Consider the following 22,421-nt stretch of genomic DNA (forward strand, 5'->3'; position numbering starts at 1 on the left):
CCCCCCCCCCCCCCACCCCCCCCCCCCCCCACCCCCCCCCCCCCCCACCCCCCCCCCCCCCCACCCCCCCCCCCCCCCACCCCCCCCCCCCCCCACCCCCCCCCCCCCCCACCCCCCCCCCCCCCCACCCCCCCCCCCCCCCACCCCCCCCCCCCCCCACCCCCCCCCCCCCCCACCCCCCCCCCCCCCCACCCCCCCCCCCCCCCACCCCCCCCCCCCCCCACCCCCCCCCCCCCCCACCCCCCCCCCCCCCCACCCCCCCCCCCCCCCACCCCCCCCCCCCCCCACCCCCCCCCCCCCCCACCCCCCCCCCCCCCCACCCCCCCCCCCCCCCACCCCCCCCCCCCCCCACCCCCCCCCCCCCCCACCCCCCCCCCCCCCCACCCCCCCCCCCCCCCACCCCCCCCCCCCCCCACCCCCCCCCCCCCCCACCCCCCCCCCCCCCCACCCCCCCCCCCCCCCACCCCCCCCCCCCCCCACCCCCCCCCCCCCCCACCCCCCCCCCCCCCCACCCCCCCCCCCCCCCACCCCCCCCCCCCCCCACCCCCCCCCCCCCCCACCCCCCCCCCCCCCCACCCCCCCCCCCCCCCACCCCCCCCCCCCCCCACCCCCCCCCCCCCCCACCCCCCCCCCCCCCCACCCCCCCCCCCCCCCACCCCCCCCCCCCCCCACCCCCCCCCCCCCCCACCCCCCCCCCCCCCCACCCCCCCCCCCCCCCACCCCCCCCCCCCCCCACCCCCCCCCCCCCCCACCCCCCCCCCCCCCCACCCCCCCCCCCCCCCACCCCCCCCCCCCCCCACCCCCCCCCCCCCCCACCCCCCCCCCCCCCCACCCCCCCCCCCCCCCACCCCCCCCCCCCCCCACCCCCCCCCCCCCCCACCCCCCCCCCCCCCCACCCCCCCCCCCCCCCACCCCCCCCCCCCCCCACCCCCCCCCCCCCCCACCCCCCCCCCCCCCCACCCCCCCCCCCCCCCACCCCCCCCCCCCCCCACCCCCCCCCCCCCCCACCCCCCCCCCCCCCCACCCCCCCCCCCCCCCACCCCCCCCCCCCCCCACCCCCCCCCCCCCCCACCCCCCCCCCCCCCCACCCCCCCCCCCCCCCACCCCCCCCCCCCCCCACCCCCCCCCCCCCCCACCCCCCCCCCCCCCCACCCCCCCCCCCCCCCACCCCCCCCCCCCCCCACCCCCCCCCCCCCCCACCCCCCCCCCCCCCCACCCCCCCCCCCCCCCACCCCCCCCCCCCCCCACCCCCCCCCCCCCCCACCCCCCCCCCCCCCCACCCCCCCCCCCCCCCACCCCCCCCCCCCCCCACCCCCCCCCCCCCCCACCCCCCCCCCCCCCCACCCCCCCCCCCCCCCACCCCCCCCCCCCCCCACCCCCCCCCCCCCCCACCCCCCCCCCCCCCCACCCCCCCCCCCCCCCACCCCCCCCCCCCCCCACCCCCCCCCCCCCCCACCCCCCCCCCCCCCCACCCCCCCCCCCCCCCACCCCCCCCCCCCCCCACCCCCCCCCCCCCCCACCCCCCCCCCCCCCCACCCCCCCCCCCCCCCACCCCCCCCCCCCCCCACCCCCCCCCCCCCCCACCCCCCCCCCCCCCCACCCCCCCCCCCCCCCACCCCCCCCCCCCCCCACCCCCCCCCCCCCCCACCCCCCCCCCCCCCCACCCCCCCCCCCCCCCACCCCCCCCCCCCCCCACCCCCCCCCCCCCCCACCCCCCCCCCCCCCCACCCCCCCCCCCCCCCACCCCCCCCCCCCCCCACCCCCCCCCCCCCCCACCCCCCCCCCCCCCCACCCCCCCCCCCCCCCACCCCCCCCCCCCCCCACCCCCCCCCCCCCCCACCCCCCCCCCCCCCCACCCCCCCCCCCCCCCACCCCCCCCCCCCCCCACCCCCCCCCCCCCCCACCCCCCCCCCCCCCCACCCCCCCCCCCCCCCACCCCCCCCCCCCCCCACCCCCCCCCCCCCCCACCCCCCCCCCCCCCCACCCCCCCCCCCCCCCACCCCCCCCCCCCCCCACCCCCCCCCCCCCCCACCCCCCCCCCCCCCCACCCCCCCCCCCCCCCACCCCCCCCCCCCCCCACCCCCCCCCCCCCCCACCCCCCCCCCCCCCCACCCCCCCCCCCCCCCACCCCCCCCCCCCCCCACCCCCCCCCCCCCCCACCCCCCCCCCCCCCCACCCCCCCCCCCCCCCACCCCCCCCCCCCCCCACCCCCCCCCCCCCCCACCCCCCCCCCCCCCCACCCCCCCCCCCCCCCACCCCCCCCCCCCCCCACCCCCCCCCCCCCCCACCCCCCCCCCCCCCCACCCCCCCCCCCCCCCACCCCCCCCCCCCCCCACCCCCCCCCCCCCCCACCCCCCCCCCCCCCCACCCCCCCCCCCCCCCACCCCCCCCCCCCCCCACCCCCCCCCCCCCCCACCCCCCCCCCCCCCCACCCCCCCCCCCCCCCACCCCCCCCCCCCCCCACCCCCCCCCCCCCCCACCCCCCCCCCCCCCCACCCCCCCCCCCCCCCACCCCCCCCCCCCCCCACCCCCCCCCCCCCCCACCCCCCCCCCCCCCCACCCCCCCCCCCCCCCACCCCCCCCCCCCCCCACCCCCCCCCCCCCCCACCCCCCCCCCCCCCCACCCCCCCCCCCCCCCACCCCCCCCCCCCCCCACCCCCCCCCCCCCCCACCCCCCCCCCCCCCCACCCCCCCCCCCCCCCACCCCCCCCCCCCCCCACCCCCCCCCCCCCCCACCCCCCCCCCCCCCCACCCCCCCCCCCCCCCACCCCCCCCCCCCCCCACCCCCCCCCCCCCCCACCCCCCCCCCCCCCCACCCCCCCCCCCCCCCACCCCCCCCCCCCCCCACCCCCCCCCCCCCCCACCCCCCCCCCCCCCCACCCCCCCCCCCCCCCACCCCCCCCCCCCCCCACCCCCCCCCCCCCCCACCCCCCCCCCCCCCCACCCCCCCCCCCCCCCACCCCCCCCCCCCCCCACCCCCCCCCCCCCCCACCCCCCCCCCCCCCCACCCCCCCCCCCCCCCACCCCCCCCCCCCCCCACCCCCCCCCCCCCCCACCCCCCCCCCCCCCCACCCCCCCCCCCCCCCACCCCCCCCCCCCCCCACCCCCCCCCCCCCCCACCCCCCCCCCCCCCCACCCCCCCCCCCCCCCACCCCCCCCCCCCCCCACCCCCCCCCCCCCCCACCCCCCCCCCCCCCCACCCCCCCCCCCCCCCACCCCCCCCCCCCCCCACCCCCCCCCCCCCCCACCCCCCCCCCCCCCCACCCCCCCCCCCCCCCACCCCCCCCCCCCCCCACCCCCCCCCCCCCCCACCCCCCCCCCCCCCCACCCCCCCCCCCCCCCACCCCCCCCCCCCCCCACCCCCCCCCCCCCCCACCCCCCCCCCCCCCCACCCCCCCCCCCCCCCACCCCCCCCCCCCCCCACCCCCCCCCCCCCCCACCCCCCCCCCCCCCCACCCCCCCCCCCCCCCACCCCCCCCCCCCCCCACCCCCCCCCCCCCCCACCCCCCCCCCCCCCCACCCCCCCCCCCCCCCACCCCCCCCCCCCCCCACCCCCCCCCCCCCCCACCCCCCCCCCCCCCCACCCCCCCCCCCCCCCACCCCCCCCCCCCCCCACCCCCCCCCCCCCCCACCCCCCCCCCCCCCCACCCCCCCCCCCCCCCACCCCCCCCCCCCCCCACCCCCCCCCCCCCCCACCCCCCCCCCCCCCCACCCCCCCCCCCCCCCACCCCCCCCCCCCCCCACCCCCCCCCCCCCCCACCCCCCCCCCCCCCCACCCCCCCCCCCCCCCACCCCCCCCCCCCCCCACCCCCCCCCCCCCCCACCCCCCCCCCCCCCCACCCCCCCCCCCCCCCACCCCCCCCCCCCCCCACCCCCCCCCCCCCCCACCCCCCCCCCCCCCCACCCCCCCCCCCCCCCACCCCCCCCCCCCCCCACCCCCCCCCCCCCCCACCCCCCCCCCCCCCCACCCCCCCCCCCCCCCACCCCCCCCCCCCCCCACCCCCCCCCCCCCCCACCCCCCCCCCCCCCCACCCCCCCCCCCCCCCACCCCCCCCCCCCCCCACCCCCCCCCCCCCCCACCCCCCCCCCCCCCCACCCCCCCCCCCCCCCACCCCCCCCCCCCCCCACCCCCCCCCCCCCCCACCCCCCCCCCCCCCCACCCCCCCCCCCCCCCACCCCCCCCCCCCCCCACCCCCCCCCCCCCCCACCCCCCCCCCCCCCCACCCCCCCCCCCCCCCACCCCCCCCCCCCCCCACCCCCCCCCCCCCCCACCCCCCCCCCCCCCCACCCCCCCCCCCCCCCACCCCCCCCCCCCCCCACCCCCCCCCCCCCCCACCCCCCCCCCCCCCCACCCCCCCCCCCCCCCACCCCCCCCCCCCCCCACCCCCCCCCCCCCCCACCCCCCCCCCCCCCCACCCCCCCCCCCCCCCACCCCCCCCCCCCCCCACCCCCCCCCCCCCCCACCCCCCCCCCCCCCCACCCCCCCCCCCCCCCACCCCCCCCCCCCCCCACCCCCCCCCCCCCCCACCCCCCCCCCCCCCCACCCCCCCCCCCCCCCACCCCCCCCCCCCCCCACCCCCCCCCCCCCCCACCCCCCCCCCCCCCCACCCCCCCCCCCCCCCACCCCCCCCCCCCCCCACCCCCCCCCCCCCCCACCCCCCCCCCCCCCCACCCCCCCCCCCCCCCACCCCCCCCCCCCCCCACCCCCCCCCCCCCCCACCCCCCCCCCCCCCCACCCCCCCCCCCCCCCACCCCCCCCCCCCCCCACCCCCCCCCCCCCCCACCCCCCCCCCCCCCCACCCCCCCCCCCCCCCACCCCCCCCCCCCCCCACCCCCCCCCCCCCCCACCCCCCCCCCCCCCCACCCCCCCCCCCCCCCACCCCCCCCCCCCCCCACCCCCCCCCCCCCCCACCCCCCCCCCCCCCCACCCCCCCCCCCCCCCACCCCCCCCCCCCCCCACCCCCCCCCCCCCCCACCCCCCCCCCCCCCCACCCCCCCCCCCCCCCACCCCCCCCCCCCCCCACCCCCCCCCCCCCCCACCCCCCCCCCCCCCCACCCCCCCCCCCCCCCACCCCCCCCCCCCCCCACCCCCCCCCCCCCCCACCCCCCCCCCCCCCCACCCCCCCCCCCCCCCACCCCCCCCCCCCCCCACCCCCCCCCCCCCCCACCCCCCCCCCCCCCCACCCCCCCCCCCCCCCACCCCCCCCCCCCCCCACCCCCCCCCCCCCCCACCCCCCCCCCCCCCCACCCCCCCCCCCCCCCACCCCCCCCCCCCCCCACCCCCCCCCCCCCCCACCCCCCCCCCCCCCCACCCCCCCCCCCCCCCACCCCCCCCCCCCCCCACCCCCCCCCCCCCCCACCCCCCCCCCCCCCCACCCCCCCCCCCCCCCACCCCCCCCCCCCCCCACCCCCCCCCCCCCCCACCCCCCCCCCCCCCCACCCCCCCCCCCCCCCACCCCCCCCCCCCCCCACCCCCCCCCCCCCCCACCCCCCCCCCCCCCCACCCCCCCCCCCCCCCACCCCCCCCCCCCCCCACCCCCCCCCCCCCCCACCCCCCCCCCCCCCCACCCCCCCCCCCCCCCACCCCCCCCCCCCCCCACCCCCCCCCCCCCCCACCCCCCCCCCCCCCCACCCCCCCCCCCCCCCACCCCCCCCCCCCCCCACCCCCCCCCCCCCCCACCCCCCCCCCCCCCCACCCCCCCCCCCCCCCACCCCCCCCCCCCCCCACCCCCCCCCCCCCCCACCCCCCCCCCCCCCCACCCCCCCCCCCCCCCACCCCCCCCCCCCCCCACCCCCCCCCCCCCCCACCCCCCCCCCCCCCCACCCCCCCCCCCCCCCACCCCCCCCCCCCCCCACCCCCCCCCCCCCCCACCCCCCCCCCCCCCCACCCCCCCCCCCCCCCACCCCCCCCCCCCCCCACCCCCCCCCCCCCCCACCCCCCCCCCCCCCCACCCCCCCCCCCCCCCACCCCCCCCCCCCCCCACCCCCCCCCCCCCCCACCCCCCCCCCCCCCCACCCCCCCCCCCCCCCACCCCCCCCCCCCCCCACCCCCCCCCCCCCCCACCCCCCCCCCCCCCCACCCCCCCCCCCCCCCACCCCCCCCCCCCCCCACCCCCCCCCCCCCCCACCCCCCCCCCCCCCCACCCCCCCCCCCCCCCACCCCCCCCCCCCCCCACCCCCCCCCCCCCCCACCCCCCCCCCCCCCCACCCCCCCCCCCCCCCACCCCCCCCCCCCCCCACCCCCCCCCCCCCCCACCCCCCCCCCCCCCCACCCCCCCCCCCCCCCACCCCCCCCCCCCCCCACCCCCCCCCCCCCCCACCCCCCCCCCCCCCCACCCCCCCCCCCCCCCACCCCCCCCCCCCCCCACCCCCCCCCCCCCCCACCCCCCCCCCCCCCCACCCCCCCCCCCCCCCACCCCCCCCCCCCCCCACCCCCCCCCCCCCCCACCCCCCCCCCCCCCCACCCCCCCCCCCCCCCACCCCCCCCCCCCCCCACCCCCCCCCCCCCCCACCCCCCCCCCCCCCCACCCCCCCCCCCCCCCACCCCCCCCCCCCCCCACCCCCCCCCCCCCCCACCCCCCCCCCCCCCCACCCCCCCCCCCCCCCACCCCCCCCCCCCCCCACCCCCCCCCCCCCCCACCCCCCCCCCCCCCCACCCCCCCCCCCCCCCACCCCCCCCCCCCCCCACCCCCCCCCCCCCCCACCCCCCCCCCCCCCCACCCCCCCCCCCCCCCACCCCCCCCCCCCCCCACCCCCCCCCCCCCCCACCCCCCCCCCCCCCCACCCCCCCCCCCCCCCACCCCCCCCCCCCCCCACCCCCCCCCCCCCCCACCCCCCCCCCCCCCCACCCCCCCCCCCCCCCACCCCCCCCCCCCCCCACCCCCCCCCCCCCCCACCCCCCCCCCCCCCCACCCCCCCCCCCCCCCACCCCCCCCCCCCCCCACCCCCCCCCCCCCCCACCCCCCCCCCCCCCCACCCCCCCCCCCCCCCACCCCCCCCCCCCCCCACCCCCCCCCCCCCCCACCCCCCCCCCCCCCCACCCCCCCCCCCCCCCACCCCCCCCCCCCCCCACCCCCCCCCCCCCCCACCCCCCCCCCCCCCCACCCCCCCCCCCCCCCACCCCCCCCCCCCCCCACCCCCCCCCCCCCCCACCCCCCCCCCCCCCCACCCCCCCCCCCCCCCACCCCCCCCCCCCCCCACCCCCCCCCCCCCCCACCCCCCCCCCCCCCCACCCCCCCCCCCCCCCACCCCCCCCCCCCCCCACCCCCCCCCCCCCCCACCCCCCCCCCCCCCCACCCCCCCCCCCCCCCACCCCCCCCCCCCCCCACCCCCCCCCCCCCCCACCCCCCCCCCCCCCCACCCCCCCCCCCCCCCACCCCCCCCCCCCCCCACCCCCCCCCCCCCCCACCCCCCCCCCCCCCCACCCCCCCCCCCCCCCACCCCCCCCCCCCCCCACCCCCCCCCCCCCCCACCCCCCCCCCCCCCCACCCCCCCCCCCCCCCACCCCCCCCCCCCCCCACCCCCCCCCCCCCCCACCCCCCCCCCCCCCCACCCCCCCCCCCCCCCACCCCCCCCCCCCCCCACCCCCCCCCCCCCCCACCCCCCCCCCCCCCCACCCCCCCCCCCCCCCACCCCCCCCCCCCCCCACCCCCCCCCCCCCCCACCCCCCCCCCCCCCCACCCCCCCCCCCCCCCACCCCCCCCCCCCCCCACCCCCCCCCCCCCCCACCCCCCCCCCCCCCCACCCCCCCCCCCCCCCACCCCCCCCCCCCCCCACCCCCCCCCCCCCCCACCCCCCCCCCCCCCCACCCCCCCCCCCCCCCACCCCCCCCCCCCCCCACCCCCCCCCCCCCCCACCCCCCCCCCCCCCCACCCCCCCCCCCCCCCACCCCCCCCCCCCCCCACCCCCCCCCCCCCCCACCCCCCCCCCCCCCCACCCCCCCCCCCCCCCACCCCCCCCCCCCCCCACCCCCCCCCCCCCCCACCCCCCCCCCCCCCCACCCCCCCCCCCCCCCACCCCCCCCCCCCCCCACCCCCCCCCCCCCCCACCCCCCCCCCCCCCCACCCCCCCCCCCCCCCACCCCCCCCCCCCCCCACCCCCCCCCCCCCCCACCCCCCCCCCCCCCCACCCCCCCCCCCCCCCACCCCCCCCCCCCCCCACCCCCCCCCCCCCCCACCCCCCCCCCCCCCCACCCCCCCCCCCCCCCACCCCCCCCCCCCCCCACCCCCCCCCCCCCCCACCCCCCCCCCCCCCCACCCCCCCCCCCCCCCACCCCCCCCCCCCCCCACCCCCCCCCCCCCCCACCCCCCCCCCCCCCCACCCCCCCCCCCCCCCACCCCCCCCCCCCCCCACCCCCCCCCCCCCCCACCCCCCCCCCCCCCCACCCCCCCCCCCCCCCACCCCCCCCCCCCCCCACCCCCCCCCCCCCCCACCCCCCCCCCCCCCCACCCCCCCCCCCCCCCACCCCCCCCCCCCCCCACCCCCCCCCCCCCCCACCCCCCCCCCCCCCCACCCCCCCCCCCCCCCACCCCCCCCCCCCCCCACCCCCCCCCCCCCCCACCCCCCCCCCCCCCCACCCCCCCCCCCCCCCACCCCCCCCCCCCCCCACCCCCCCCCCCCCCCACCCCCCCCCCCCCCCACCCCCCCCCCCCCCCACCCCCCCCCCCCCCCACCCCCCCCCCCCCCCACCCCCCCCCCCCCCCACCCCCCCCCCCCCCCACCCCCCCCCCCCCCCACCCCCCCCCCCCCCCACCCCCCCCCCCCCCCACCCCCCCCCCCCCCCACCCCCCCCCCCCCCCACCCCCCCCCCCCCCCACCCCCCCCCCCCCCCACCCCCCCCCCCCCCCACCCCCCCCCCCCCCCACCCCCCCCCCCCCCCACCCCCCCCCCCCCCCACCCCCCCCCCCCCCCACCCCCCCCCCCCCCCACCCCCCCCCCCCCCCACCCCCCCCCCCCCCCACCCCCCCCCCCCCCCACCCCCCCCCCCCCCCACCCCCCCCCCCCCCCACCCCCCCCCCCCCCCACCCCCCCCCCCCCCCACCCCCCCCCCCCCCCACCCCCCCCCCCCCCCACCCCCCCCCCCCCCCACCCCCCCCCCCCCCCACCCCCCCCCCCCCCCACCCCCCCCCCCCCCCACCCCCCCCCCCCCCCACCCCCCCCCCCCCCCACCCCCCCCCCCCCCCACCCCCCCCCCCCCCCACCCCCCCCCCCCCCCACCCCCCCCCCCCCCCACCCCCCCCCCCCCCCACCCCCCCCCCCCCCCACCCCCCCCCCCCCCCACCCCCCCCCCCCCCCACCCCCCCCCCCCCCCACCCCCCCCCCCCCCCACCCCCCCCCCCCCCCACCCCCCCCCCCCCCCACCCCCCCCCCCCCCCACCCCCCCCCCCCCCCACCCCCCCCCCCCCCCACCCCCCCCCCCCCCCACCCCCCCCCCCCCCCACCCCCCCCCCCCCCCACCCCCCCCCCCCCCCACCCCCCCCCCCCCCCACCCCCCCCCCCCCCCACCCCCCCCCCCCCCCACCCCCCCCCCCCCCCACCCCCCATGGCAGGGGCTGATGGGAATTGTAGTCCATAACATCTGGAGTGCCAAAGGTTCACCACCACGGGTATAGGGGAAGTTGTAGAAACCAGCTTCACAGAAGGGTGCCGAATGACCTGCAAGTTGTGGGATTCAGCTTTCGAGAAGGATCAGTATCTGTGGTTCGTTCAGTCGTGACTGGTATGCGTTGCGACGGGCGTTTGAAAACGTAAGTTGAAATATAAATCCCACGCAGGAGGTTTTGTGGAACCAACTTCGAAGAGGCAGTGAATTTTAAAGAAGAAATCAAGATGATCAGGGTGCTGTGTGTGCGCGCGTGTATGTGCGCGCGCGTGTGTGCATGCGTGTGTGTGTGTGTGTGCTTATTACCCAGCAGGATATTGGGTATGAAATGGAACACTGTGAGATTGTCAGCTTTCATTGGAGAGGGAGTCAGGTTTCCAGTTTTGTTGGTTGTGAAGATGAGCCTCTGAGCATGTCCACAATGCTTATGGAGACCTCACAACTGAGGCATTATTCAGAAAGCTTCAGGGGTCTGCAACCTGCGGCTCTCCAGATGTTCATGGACTACAGTTCCCATCAGCCCCTGCCAGCACGGCCAATTCCAAATCATTTATTTACGGTCAACGACCAGAACAGTCAGCACGGCCAATTGGCCATCCTGGCAGGGGCTGATGGGAATTGTAGTCCATGAACATCTGGAGAGCCGCAGGTTGCAGACCCCTAGAGCTGTCAGCATCCTGCACAGCTCCATGCTGTCCCTATGAATCAGTGCAAAATAGGGAAACCAGGCTAACGTACTTCAGAGGCATTGTTCATGCAAACTGCTGAATCCAACCTCGTTTGGTTGTCAAAAGCTATTTGTCCAGGACAGGCACAGCCCTGCTTATAATTCACGTGATCTACTTTCCAGGGCGGAATGTGGCTTAGAGTAAGCTGGTCCTGTGTGGTAAAAAGCAAGTCTGATCCCCTCTTCATTAAGATGGGGAATGAAGGCTGAGAGATTGCATTGTCCAAGACTTCCAAGTGGCCGTGTTTAGCTGTGCCTTGGATGCAGGCTTAGTGTGTCCACTCTCTGGCTTCCTGCGAGCAAAGATCTATTTGGGAGAGTGCATTAACTTCCAGGCACAGAGGAGCCATCTTCCCAGTCATAGAATCATAGAGTTGGAAGTGACCCCCAAGGGCCATCAAGTCCAACCCCCTGCCATGCAGGAACACACAATCAAAGCACTCCTGACAGATGGCCATCCAGCCTCTCTTTAAAAAAACCCTCTCAACCTTTAAAGGAGCAGCTGCCATTTGAAGAGGAGAAGAGGATATTAGATTTATACCCCACCTTTCTCTCCTATGAGGAGTCTCAAGGAGGCTTATAAACTCCTTTTCCCTTCTCCAACTCCCAAAGCACCTTGTAAGACAGGTGGGGCTGAGGAAGTTCTGAGAGAACTGTGACTAGCCCAAGGTCACCCAGCAGGCTTCATGTGGAAGAGCAGGGAAACAAATCCAGTGTTTCATGTCAGAGTCTGCCGCCCGTTTGGAGAAGTGGCAAATCAAACCTGGTTCTCCAGATGAGAGTCTAGTGCTCCTAACCCAGGGGTCTGCAACCTGCGGCTCTCCAGATGTTCATGGACTACAATTCCCATCAGCCCTGCCACTTGGCCATGCTGGCATGGGCTGATAGGAATTGTAGTTCATGAACAACTGGAGAGCCGTAGGTTGCAGACCCCTGTCCTAACCATTATACCTGGGGTGAAGACTTGGGAACTCACGTAGCTCAACTTTTCAACAAAGCACTGAAGTAATTTTCATCATAACTATCCCTTCACCTTAAAGAGAAAAAAATATGTAGCTCCCTCCAAGCCCAGCTCTGTCCTTCCCTTCTTAATCACGGGCCAAATGTCTGTCTGGGATGTTTTAGCTGGTATTTATTCACATGGCACAAAAGCTACCCAGAGCACTCTGGATTTGAATCCAGTAGAAGAAGAAGAGTTTGGATTTATATCCCCCCTTTCTCTCCTGTAAGGAGACTCAAAGGGGCTGACAAACTCCTTTCCCTTCCTCCCTCACAACAAACACCCTGTGAGGTGGGTGGGGCTGAGAGAGCTCTGAAGAACTGTGATTAGCCCAGGGTCACCCAGCTGCCGTGTGTTGCACAGGCTAATCTGGTTTCCCAGATAAGCCTCCACAGCTCAAGCGGCAGCAGCGGCGAAGCCACAAGGGGGCGGGGGGTGCGTCGTGCAAAAATCACCCCAGGCCCCTCCCCCTTCCCCCCTTCGGTGCCCCCCCCCGCAGCGCCCCCCACCCCCCTTCCCATACTCACCTTAGTTCCTTTTTCAGGCTTCAAAAGGCGTTGTTCTCAGTAAAAACAGCCTGAGGAACTACAGTTCCCAGGAGACCTTGGGGTTCACAAGGTCTCTTGGGAAGTATGAAAAAAAAAAGATTCCACATCAGGCCTGTTTTTAAGAACACTGCTAACTTGCCTGAACTAAGAACTAAGGTAAGGAGACGAAGCTGACTTACGAAGGAGCATTGCGAAACGTAAGCATGGGGTGTGTGTGTGGAAAATGTGGAATGCGCACCGGGCGCAGTTTGGCCCAGCTACGCCTCTGAGCAGCAGAGCGGGGAATCAAACCTGGTTCCTCTAGATTAGAGTACGCCTGCTCTTAACCACTACGCCACTGCTGCTCCTTTGAAGTAGCCCCTTCGAAGCATCCTGAATCTCTGCACCAAGAAGCTGAATTGTGACCGCTTGAAATCTCGTTCAGTATCTCTGCCTCCCTCGTTCAGATTTCCGTTTTCATCCAGCCTGGTCCACATCTTTTTGGACTGGCCCTTGGGGATTCAGGCCCCGTGTCGCAACTCTGCACACAGTTCCCCTGTTTTTTTGCCTTGTGCTTGTGGTTTTAATGGCAGCATGTGCAGCAGCCCTCTGCTGCTCCTCTTGTGTAGAGTGGAGAGAAATAGCTGCTCTTTGGATGAGAAGTGGCAACCACATTTGTTCTGAGCGGTTTGCAAAATGCATGACAGAAGCTTCTGTCAAGGAAACACGAATCCCCGGCATAACAAGGGATTCCAGTAAAGGACCTCAAGAGGTGTGTGTGTGTGTGTGTGTGTACCTTTCCTGGCTGTAACTGTTGAGATGATGAGAGAGACTCTTTAAAATCCCTCCTTCTGGTTCCTGGAAACTTTGCCGCGTTGCTTCCTGAATTCTGAGACTTTGCTGTTAGTAGCTTGTTGAAGCGTTAGAGTGGGCAGAGGCGGCCAAACTAACTTCACTACTTAAGGAATTTGGACAAGTTTTTGGACAGTTGGAAACCTTTGGTAGATTTGGGTGCTGTGTGGTTTCCGGGCTGTATGGCCGTGTTCTAGCAGCATTCTCTCCTGACGTTTCGCCTGCATCTGTGGCTGGCATCTTCAGAGGACCACACAGCACCCAAGTGATTCCGACTGTGAAAGCCTTCGACAATACTTTGGTAGATTATTTGGATAAGATAGAAAAAGAATAGATTGATGGGGTGTTGTGTGGTTTCCGGGCTGTATGGCCGTGTTCTAGCAGCATTCTCTCCTGATGTTTCGTCTGCATCTGTGGCTGGCATCTTCAGAGGATCAGCCACAGATGCAGGCAAAACGTCAGGAGAGAATGCTGCTAGAACACGGCCAAACAGCCTGTATACCACACAGCACACCAGTGATTCCAGCCGTGAAAACCTTCGACAATACAATAAATTGACAATTAGTGGTTTTGATGGTTAGGATTTGTTAAATAAGCTCCAGTAGAGAAAAGTGTGACTTCTATTAGTAGCTCTAAAAATCCAATTTGACCTGGGTCGTTGAAGAGCAAGTGGTAATAAAATGTTTTGTTATCATTAATACTCTCTGCAAACAAAACTGGGAGTCCTTCTGGGAAATGTGTTTTGTTTTCCTGTGGGGTGTGTGTGTGTGTGTGTGTGTGTGTGTGTGTGTGTGTACGTCCTTCGTGACGTCAGCTATTCAAGTACTAGTATAGATTGGATTTTCCTCTATAGAGGTATTTAGACACAAGTGCTTCCAACGTCATACGGTGGTCAAGGGTGGTCTTTCCTTTCGTAAAGCCAATCTGCTCTATTTCGATTGGCCTATTAGTCGAAATCCACTTCAAAAGATGGTTAAGTAAATATTTGGCATACAATTTACCTGATCACCCTTTTTAAACAATGGAATGGTGGTTGCGTTTGTCCACATTATGGGCACTGAGCCAGAGTCATTCACAGTAGTGAATAAGGCGGCAAACTAGTTTCCTAGTATAGAAATTTTAACACAAATTAATGGCTACTGAATGGGCTCCGCCTGCATGGCTCCATTCCCGGCTTGTAGGACAACCTGCAATGTCCTGTGGTTTCTAAACCACAAAAGGGTGTAGAAACATACATGAGCAACCATTGACAAGTCTCGACTAGCGTGCACGACGTTGCTTGAATTGGGCCATCGCAGAGCTGCCTGGCTGTGATTCCTACCATTGGCAGCATTGGCTTCTGCTGCTGTTTTGGCATTGGGGGACTGCCTGCCAGCAGGATCTGGACTGGCGTGCTGGGCCGTGCCACCCAGGTGTGTTCAAGGGGGCTGCAACCCTGGCTAGCGTGTCATTCAGAAGGCAAGCACTGTCCGGGCTGGGCCTCTACCTACCTGTTTTGTATTCCAGAGCAGAGAGACCGGGGCAGCACCACCAGTTTGAGCAGTGACTTCTCTCTGGTGATGGAGAATTCCCCAGGCGCCGTGGGGAGTTTCACCTATGAAGCTGTGGAGCTGATGCCAGCGGGCACCCAAACGCAAGCGGCTTGGTAAGACGGTACTCCGGCACATGCACGCCTGTCAGCGGGGCACTGGGTTGCAGGACAGCTGCGGGGCCGTTGTGCATTATCCAAAAAGCCACCCCCCCCCCCCCCCCCCCCACACACCTTTCTGGCTTTTATGCTGGTCTAAAACTCTCTCCATTGAGCAACTGAAGAGGTTCTTCCGCTGGAGGGAGAGCTGCTTTGGTTGGAGGCTGGAGGAACTTTCTCCAGTCCGTGGTAAGTGGACCTGGCCGAGCTCCCCCTGCAAGCCGAGGCCCTTGGAAGCCCCCATGGACTTTGCAGAGGCTTTCGCGGGTGGGGGTCGTTTTAAACAGGATTATCAGAGCGACCCGGCAGACCTTGGCTCATTCCGCACATGCAGAATAATGCACTTTCAAACTGCTTCCAGTGCTCTTTGAAGCTGTGCGGAACGGCAAAATCCACTTGCAAACAGTTGTGAAAGTGGTTTGAAAACGCTTTATTTTGCATGTGCGGAAGGGGCACTTGCGGCCCAAGCGGCAGGATGCTGCACGGGCCAGCCCTTTCTCTTGGCTGGCCCCTCTCCCAATCCTGAGCCAGCAGCCTCCGGACCACGGCACGTTCAGCACCGGGGGGGAGATCCTTTTCATCTTGGAGGGTGGAGTTGCTCCAGCTGTGAGGTCATGTTACCTGTTTCTCATTCCCTCCCAAAAAGAAGGTGCAGCCCCTGAGTCCGAAGAAACCTGCCCTGCCCTCTTGTTGCGGGGAGCAGCATCTCGAACCTTTACTTCCTAACAACGGAACAGGCTCGAGCAGACTGTGCAGCTCAGCCCGAGGATGACATGTAGGCTTCTTGACAGCGAGGGCAGCGGGAAGCCAGCTCCACCCGGGGCTCACGTTGCCGTCTTCTGGGTCTGGCCTGCCTTTTTTGGAGGCCTTGTGCCCTGGACGTGTGGAGAGGACTCTGCTAGATCAGGGCGGGAGCTCCGGCTGGGGAGTTGGTAGCGTTGCTCACGGGCATGCCCTCTCAGTTTAATTTTCCTCTCTTCTCCCCAAGCACGTGTGTTAATGATATTTTACAGTGCAATTATTCTGAGCTAAATCTGGGCTGTGCGGAGAGGCAGCTCAAAATCCTCTGGGTAATGGCAGCTTGCTGTTACCAGGCTCGGTTTTTCGAAGCACGGAGCTTGGGGGGGGCGGGCAGGAGGCGGCGATCCATTCCGAGGTGTTTGTGGCCCGGAAGTTGTGCCCCCCCCCCCCCCCCCCCCCCCGCTTGAAAAGTCAGGCTCGGGCAAAAATCCTCTGGGCAGGAGAACAGGCGCGGAGTTCCTCAGGGGTCAAAACTCACTCTGGTCATCTTAACCCTTCACAGGAAAGTCTGAAATAGTCCAGATTCATGGCTGGAAACACACAGATCTTTTTTTCACTTGATTAAATTTATTACGAGAGCGAGCGCCATGGGATGGTTAGAGTACTTGACTAGGAGTTGGGAGACCCAGATTCAAATCCGCGCTCTGCCACAGAATCTCCCTGGGTGACCTTGGACCGGTCACATGCTCTCAGCCATCCCTACCTCACAGCGCTGCTGTTAGCGTAAAATGGCGGAGAGAGACCCATGTACACAGATTTGGTTCCCTGTTGGTAAAAGCTAAAGGTAAGTCCCCTGTACGCTGGGTCATTCCTGACCCAAGGACCGGCAGCACCTCATGATGTTTACCAGGCAAACTGTATTTAAGGGGTGATTGGCCATTCCCCAGTCGTCTACGTTTTACCCTCAGCGAGCTGGGTACTCACTTTATCCATCTTGGAAGGATGGAAGGCCGAGTCAGTCTTGAACCGGCTACTTGAAATCAACTTCCATCTGGATTGAACTCAGGTCATGAGCAGAGCTTATATCAATTGTATTGGCGCAGTAGTGGCATAGTGGTTAAAAGCAGGTGCATTCTAATCTGGAGGAACTGGGTTTGATTCCCCGCTCTGCTGCTTGAGCTGTGGAGGCTTATCTGGGGAATTCAGATTAGCCTGTGCACTCCCACACACGCCAGCTGGGTGACCTTGGGCTAGTCACAGTTCTTCTGAGCGATCTCAGCCTCACCTACCTCACAGGGGAAGGGAAAGGAGATTGTAAGCCCCTTTGAGTCTCCTACAGGAGAGAAAGGGGGGATATAAGAACATAAGAACATAAGATATAAATCCAAACTCCTCTTCCTCCTCCTCCTCCTCCTCCTCCTCCTCCTCCTCCTCCTCCTCCTCTTCTTCTTCTTCTTCTTCTTCTTCTTCTTCTTCTTCTTCTTCCTCCCCCCTATGCATGTGTAAAGCCTTCCTGTCTCACCTTTCTCCGTGTCTCATTGTTTCTTACGGTACATTTTACTATGAGCGAAGCGTGTTCGGGTGGCCGCATTGTCTGCTACTGTCTGAATTTCTCTGTGTTAGAAAATCTTCTGTCATGCTGTAGGGGTGAATGTATGAAATGCACATGGTTGCTGCCTGTGCTGTCTCCTTCAGGTCATGACCCAGCCTGTGCTTCTTGGGGGCAACCAGAGTAGGAAGTCAGTCCGTGCTCAGACCATCCACGTGCGGTGGGGTCAGTGGGTGGGGGTCGCCAGAAAAGGGCCAGGGGCAGAAGTCCAGAGCCACCAGAAGCCCCTTTGTGATTCTGCCGCAGTTTCAGCAAAGTCCTTAGAGTGGTTCGATCCAGTTGTCCCTCAGTAGAAGGCGGCACGGGGTAAGGCAGATCTTGGCCTCGCTGCCCTCCTGCAGCGGCCCTTCTGACCTCGGCAGAGTCAGTGACCGGGTCCAAAGGCCCCGCTGGCCTCATTCTGGGGGAACTGGCCTGAGAGGGCGGAGGAGTTGCATTGCAGACAAGGGAGCACTTTCTCTTCCTCCTCGATGCAGCCCCTCCCCCCCTTGCCCCAGACCTGCAAAATTATTGGTCCACGTGAGTCCCATGACGTAGGCCACAGGTGTCAAACTTGCGGCCCTCCAGATGTTATGGACTACAGTTCCCATCATCCCCTGCCAGCATGATGCTGGCAGGCGATGATGGGAACTGTAGTCATAACATCTGGAGGGCTGCAAGTTTGACACCTACGACATAGGCAGTCAGCTTGGGAGGGGCCAATGTTGGGAGGGGGAGAGGAACATGGCGTCCGTGTCCCTTTTGCCAACAGATTGCCTGGATCATCCAGCCCATCAGTTCAAGTTTTCCTCCTGACCTGGGGAGGTTTAGAATCTTGCAGTGTTTAAAATAAAAACAGAGTCTGTAGAGATGGGAAGTCCGGCGCCAGATTCCGTGCTGGAGGCCAGAGTCTTAGATTCACAGCTGTCTGTTGCATTTCGATCCTGCCATCTGTCAAAGGAGCTCTGAGCGGTGCACCTGGGTTTCCCTTCTTCCGTGTTGAGAGAACGAGAGCGCCTGACCCAAGACTAGAGCTTCCAGGGCAGAGCAGCCTTTTGAAGCCGGGCCTTCCAAGCCTTCGTCTCACCTTAATCTAACTCTGTTCTTCCCTAAGAGCCACACACACACCCGACTGTAGTGTAGTGCTTAAGAGCAGCAGACTCTAGTCTGGAGAACTGGGTTTGATTTCCCCACTCCTACACATGAAGCCTGCTGGATAGCCTTGGGCTAGTCAAAGTTCTCTTCGAACACTCCCAAAGTGTCTGTTGTAGGGAGAAGAAGAGTTGGGTTTATATCCCCCGCTTCTCTCCTAAAGGAGACTCAAAGGGGCTTACAAACTCTTTTCCCCCTCACAACAAACACCCTGTGAGGCTGAGAGAGCTCAGAAGATCTGTGACTAGCCCAGGGGTCTGCAACCTGCAGCTCTCCAGATGTTCATGGACTACAATTCCCATCAGCCCCTGCCAGCTCGGCCAATCGGAATTGTAGTCCATGAACATCTGGAGAGCCACAAATTGCAGACCCCTGGACTAGCCCGAGGTCGCCCAACTGGCTTGTGTTGGAGTCCACAAGCTAATCTGGTTCACCAGATAAGCCTCCACAGCTCAAGTGGCGGAGTGGTGAATCAAACCCAGTTCTGCAGATTAGAGTGCACCTGCTCTTAATCACTACACCACTCTGGAAGACAATTGTAAGCCTCTCTGAGACTCCTTCAAGGTAGAAGAAAGTGGGGTATAAATCCAAACCCTTCTTCTTTTACTCTACGTCATTTGCTGCTTTGCTTTTGACGCATACGACAATGCTGTCAAAAGGGTCTTCAGGGTGGCTGCAATGACTTCTGCCAGGGGCCGTTTGGGATAAGCCAGAGGGTGATCAGGGGACCAAGTCTCCTCAAGTGGATCCCCTGTTTTTAGCCCCCCCGCTGTGGCTCTGCTTCTGGCCTCCCTCCCCTCCCCACCAAACCCTCCCCAGCCGGGCCAGTTGCACAAGCCGCAGGAAGTCCCGCTGCTCTCGGCCTCTTGAAAGCCTCTCTCCTCTCCCTTTTTTAATTGCCTCTCCTCTCTGCCTGCTTGCCTGCGTGCCTGTGGCTGTGTTATTAGGCACTTCATTAAGCCGGAGCCTCGTGCTGCCCGCACACAGTGCAGCAGCGGCGAAGCGGAGAAGGCAGGAAGGAGCTCTTGAAAGCCCGGCCTGCCGTCTTGCGGTCTCGAGAGCTGGGAAGCTGAGGATCTTCCGAGGAAATCCTGGGGTTTGAGGAGAGTCCTTGTTAACGTGTGCAGCCGGGGGTAATAATCCAGACCTCTGGTAATCACTCAGCGGGCAGCCAGGGCGAAGGGGGAGCATATCCAGCAGTGGGACAGTGCTTTACCTCACTGCAGAGTGGGGCCACAGCAACTCCTGGGTGTTTAGAGCTGCCTCGAACCGTCAAGGGGCTCCCCCTTTGTGTCCGAGGTCCCTCTTTACATGTGTGAGTATCCGTAGCTATGTGGGCCACTGTGTTTGTGAACTGAATGGTATCCAGAGACTGCCTTCAGATAGTTCTGTATTTAATATAGCTGTGGGCACAGCTGCATCCTCTTTCTCTAACTTGGTTCACACAAAACGTGCCTGTCTTTGTCACAGTGCTTTGGCTGCGTATTTGTAGGGCAGCCTTTTGGGAATAAAATCACAGAGCGGAAGGGGCCTCCAGGGTCATCCAGTCCAGCCCGCTGCACAACACAGGAAATTCACAACCTGCCCCTCCACTCTCCCAATGACTCCTTGAAAAAGCACTGAGTCGTATGAAGGCACAAACGCATGAAGCTGCTTCCTGCCTTGGTTTGTTGAGGTCGCCATTGTCCGCTCTGACTGGCAGTTGCTGTCTAGGGACTCGGGTGGAGATCTTTTAAGAAGAGTTGGTTTTCATATTCCGCTTTTCTCTACCTTTAAGGCAGGGGTCTTCAAACTATGGCCCTCCAGATGTTCAGGAACTACAATTCCCATCAGCCCTGCCACTTGGCCATGCTGGCAGAGGCTGTTGGGAATTGTAGTTCCTGAACATCAGGAGGGCCATAGTTTGAAGACCTCTGCTTTAAGGAGTCTTGAAGCAGCTTACTGTCCCCTTCCCCTCCCCACAACAGACACCTTGTGCACTAGGTGGGGCCGAGGGCATTGTGACTAGCCCAATATCACCCAGCAGGCTTCATGTGGAAGAGGGGGGAACAAACCTCACTCACCAGATTAGAGTCCGTCACTCATGTGGCAGAGGGTGGAATGAAACCTGATTCTTCAGAGTAGAATTTGCTGCTCTTAGCCACCACATCCCCTACTGCCCTGTTCTTTTAACTGCAGATGCCAGGGATTCCCTTCTATGTGCCAAGCAAATCACTAAGCCATCATCCGTTCGCACCAGTTGGGTTGCAAAGTAGCTGCAGAACTGTGGGGGTATAGATTTGCATAGGTGTCAAACTCGTGGCCCTCCAGATGTTATGGACTACAGTTCCCATCATCCCCTGCCAGCACGATGCTGGCAGGGGATGATGGGAACTGTAGTCCATAACATCTGGAGGGCCACGAGTTTGACACGTAAGAATTAGGAGAAGGGAAGTTATTTTACTTAGCCTGTGTGTGGTTACATTTCGACTCCCTGTAAGTCCCACAATGGAAATAACATCGTGCAGGTCTTCTATTTGCGCGTGTCTGTCAAACCACTCCTCAAAACTAACTTACCGAAAGACAGTGTGGTGTGATGGTCAGACGCGGATCTGGGAGACCCAGGATGGAATCCCTACTCTTCCCTGGAAGCTCCCTGGGTGACCTTGGCCAGTCACCCTGTTGCCTTATCTTAACCTCACGGGGCTGTTTCAAGATAACACGGAGGAGAGGAGAGCAACGTGAGCCCCTTCGGCTCCCCATTGGGGAGAAAGGTGGGAGAGGAATGAAGTAGACTAAAATACGTACATTTTGAAACATTCCGCAAGGATAGGAGCGATAGAAAAGAAACACACAGAGACTGGGGTTTGCTGCACGATGAGCCACGCTGGCCAAACTGCCAGTCAAGAGCCCCGTCGCAGGCCCCGCTCTGTGGCCCTGCCTGAAGAGGCGAGGTGGGCGGTGATTGGAAACTGAGATAAACCAACTGCCGAAGAGGTTGTGCCAGGGTTTAGACGTCTGAGGGGGGGATATGATTGACGCCTATAAAATTATGCATGCGGTAGGAAATATTGACACAGAGAAAATTTTCTCTCTTCCTCACAATACTAGAACCAGGGAGCATCCATTGAAAATGCTGGGGGGAAGAATTAGGACTAATAAAAGGAAACACTTCTTCACGCAACGTGTGATTGGTGTTTGGAATATGCTGCCACAGGAGGGGGTGATGGCCGCTAACCTGGATAACTTTAAAAGGGGCTTGGACAGATTGATGGAGGAGAAGTCGATCTATGGCTACCAATCTTGATCCTCCTTGATCTGAGATTGCAAATGCCTTAGCAGACCAGGTGCTCAGAAGCAGCAGAAGGCCATTGCCTTCACATCCTGTTTGTGAGCTCCCAAAGGCACCTGGTGGGCCACTGCGAGTAGCAGAGAGCTGGACTAGATGGGCTCTGGTCTGATCCAGCAGGCTCGTTCTTATGTTCACATGTAGCGAAATGTCACCTGGGAACCAGCTGGAGCTCTTCTTTTCAGTCCAGATTTCCTGGCCCACCTCAAGAAGGTTCTCTTGAACTTTTGAGCCTTGCTTCGCCATTGATGAAGCTAAGAATATAATTGACCTAAATGCTTGCAACAGCCCAGCCTAGCACAGAGAACTGCAGGATACGACTGTGCTGGTGTGCTTTTTTGCGGTCCCCGAGAGAGTCGGCTTAGCCTGGTTGGTACCGGGTTCAAATCCCACCTGTGCCGTCAGCTCACCGGGTGCCCTTGGGCAAGCTGCTCTTTTCCCAGGCTCTGCAGTTATGGGGAATAGCAATTCTGACCTACTTTACGGGCTGTTGGGATAGCCAAGGAAATGTGTGCAGCGCGCTTCATGCATTCAGAGCATTCGTCCAAATTCTACGCACTGTTGTGGGGCAGGGCAGTGGTTCTAAGAAGCCACATCCTGGGGAGAGGAAGGGAAAGGAGCTTGTAGGCCACCTTGAGTCTCCTTACAGGAGAGAAATATGGGGTATAAATCCAGACTCCTTTCTGTGCATCCTGCCTTTCTCCTTAATCGGGAGAGTTTGCAACACAAACAAAAGTGGTAGGAGGGGGAGACACTTCTGAATCCAGGCAGGTCTCTCCCTGCTAGCAAAGAGCCAAAGGCCAAGCGAAGGGCTCTTGCCCTTTACCTGCGTCTCTGGACATGTCCAGGCTCAAAGCGCTCATCGTGGAGCTGGAATAAATTCAGCCAGGTCTTCCAACAGCTGGCAGGATCTTTCCTTTGTCACCCACTTGCAAAATGACTCCGTGGAGTTTTTCTCTTCCTCAGCAGTTAACGCGGGAAAGGTCTTCTTTTTTTTCCATTTCCCATATTTATTAATGTGGAGAAGTATTGAGCCATGAGGCTGGGCAGAGGCGAACCTAAAAATCCTGCTAACGTCCCCAGAACTCTTTCTCTTCGCATCCCTGTTCTGTTGCCTCTCTAGCGGTCTTGCTTGCCTCCCTGCGAGAAGCTAACCTCCCATTTCTGACACCCAGCCCATAGTTCGAGAAGTGCTGGAACAGGGCGACCCTGTGCCGC

At 69.5% G+C, this 22,421-nt stretch overlaps 1 protein-coding gene across 1 annotated transcript in view; it reads left to right on the top strand.

Moving 5' to 3' along the window:
• The window catches only part of MTMR14 (myotubularin related protein 14), a 91,572-nt gene that overhangs the window by 43,305 nt on the left and 25,846 nt on the right, over positions 1 to 22,421 (top strand). Inside the window, exon 12 of the mRNA XM_048487303.1 lies at positions 14,086 to 14,352. Within this exon, the coding sequence (XP_048343260.1) occupies positions 14,086 to 14,352 (267 nt within the window). The remainder of the gene's footprint in view (positions 1 to 14,085; positions 14,353 to 22,421) is intronic.

Source organism: Sphaerodactylus townsendi, linkage group LG03 (assembly GCF_021028975.2).
Source record: "Sphaerodactylus townsendi isolate TG3544 linkage group LG03, MPM_Stown_v2.3, whole genome shotgun sequence".
NCBI classification, from domain to species: domain Eukaryota; kingdom Metazoa; phylum Chordata; class Lepidosauria; order Squamata; family Sphaerodactylidae; genus Sphaerodactylus; species Sphaerodactylus townsendi.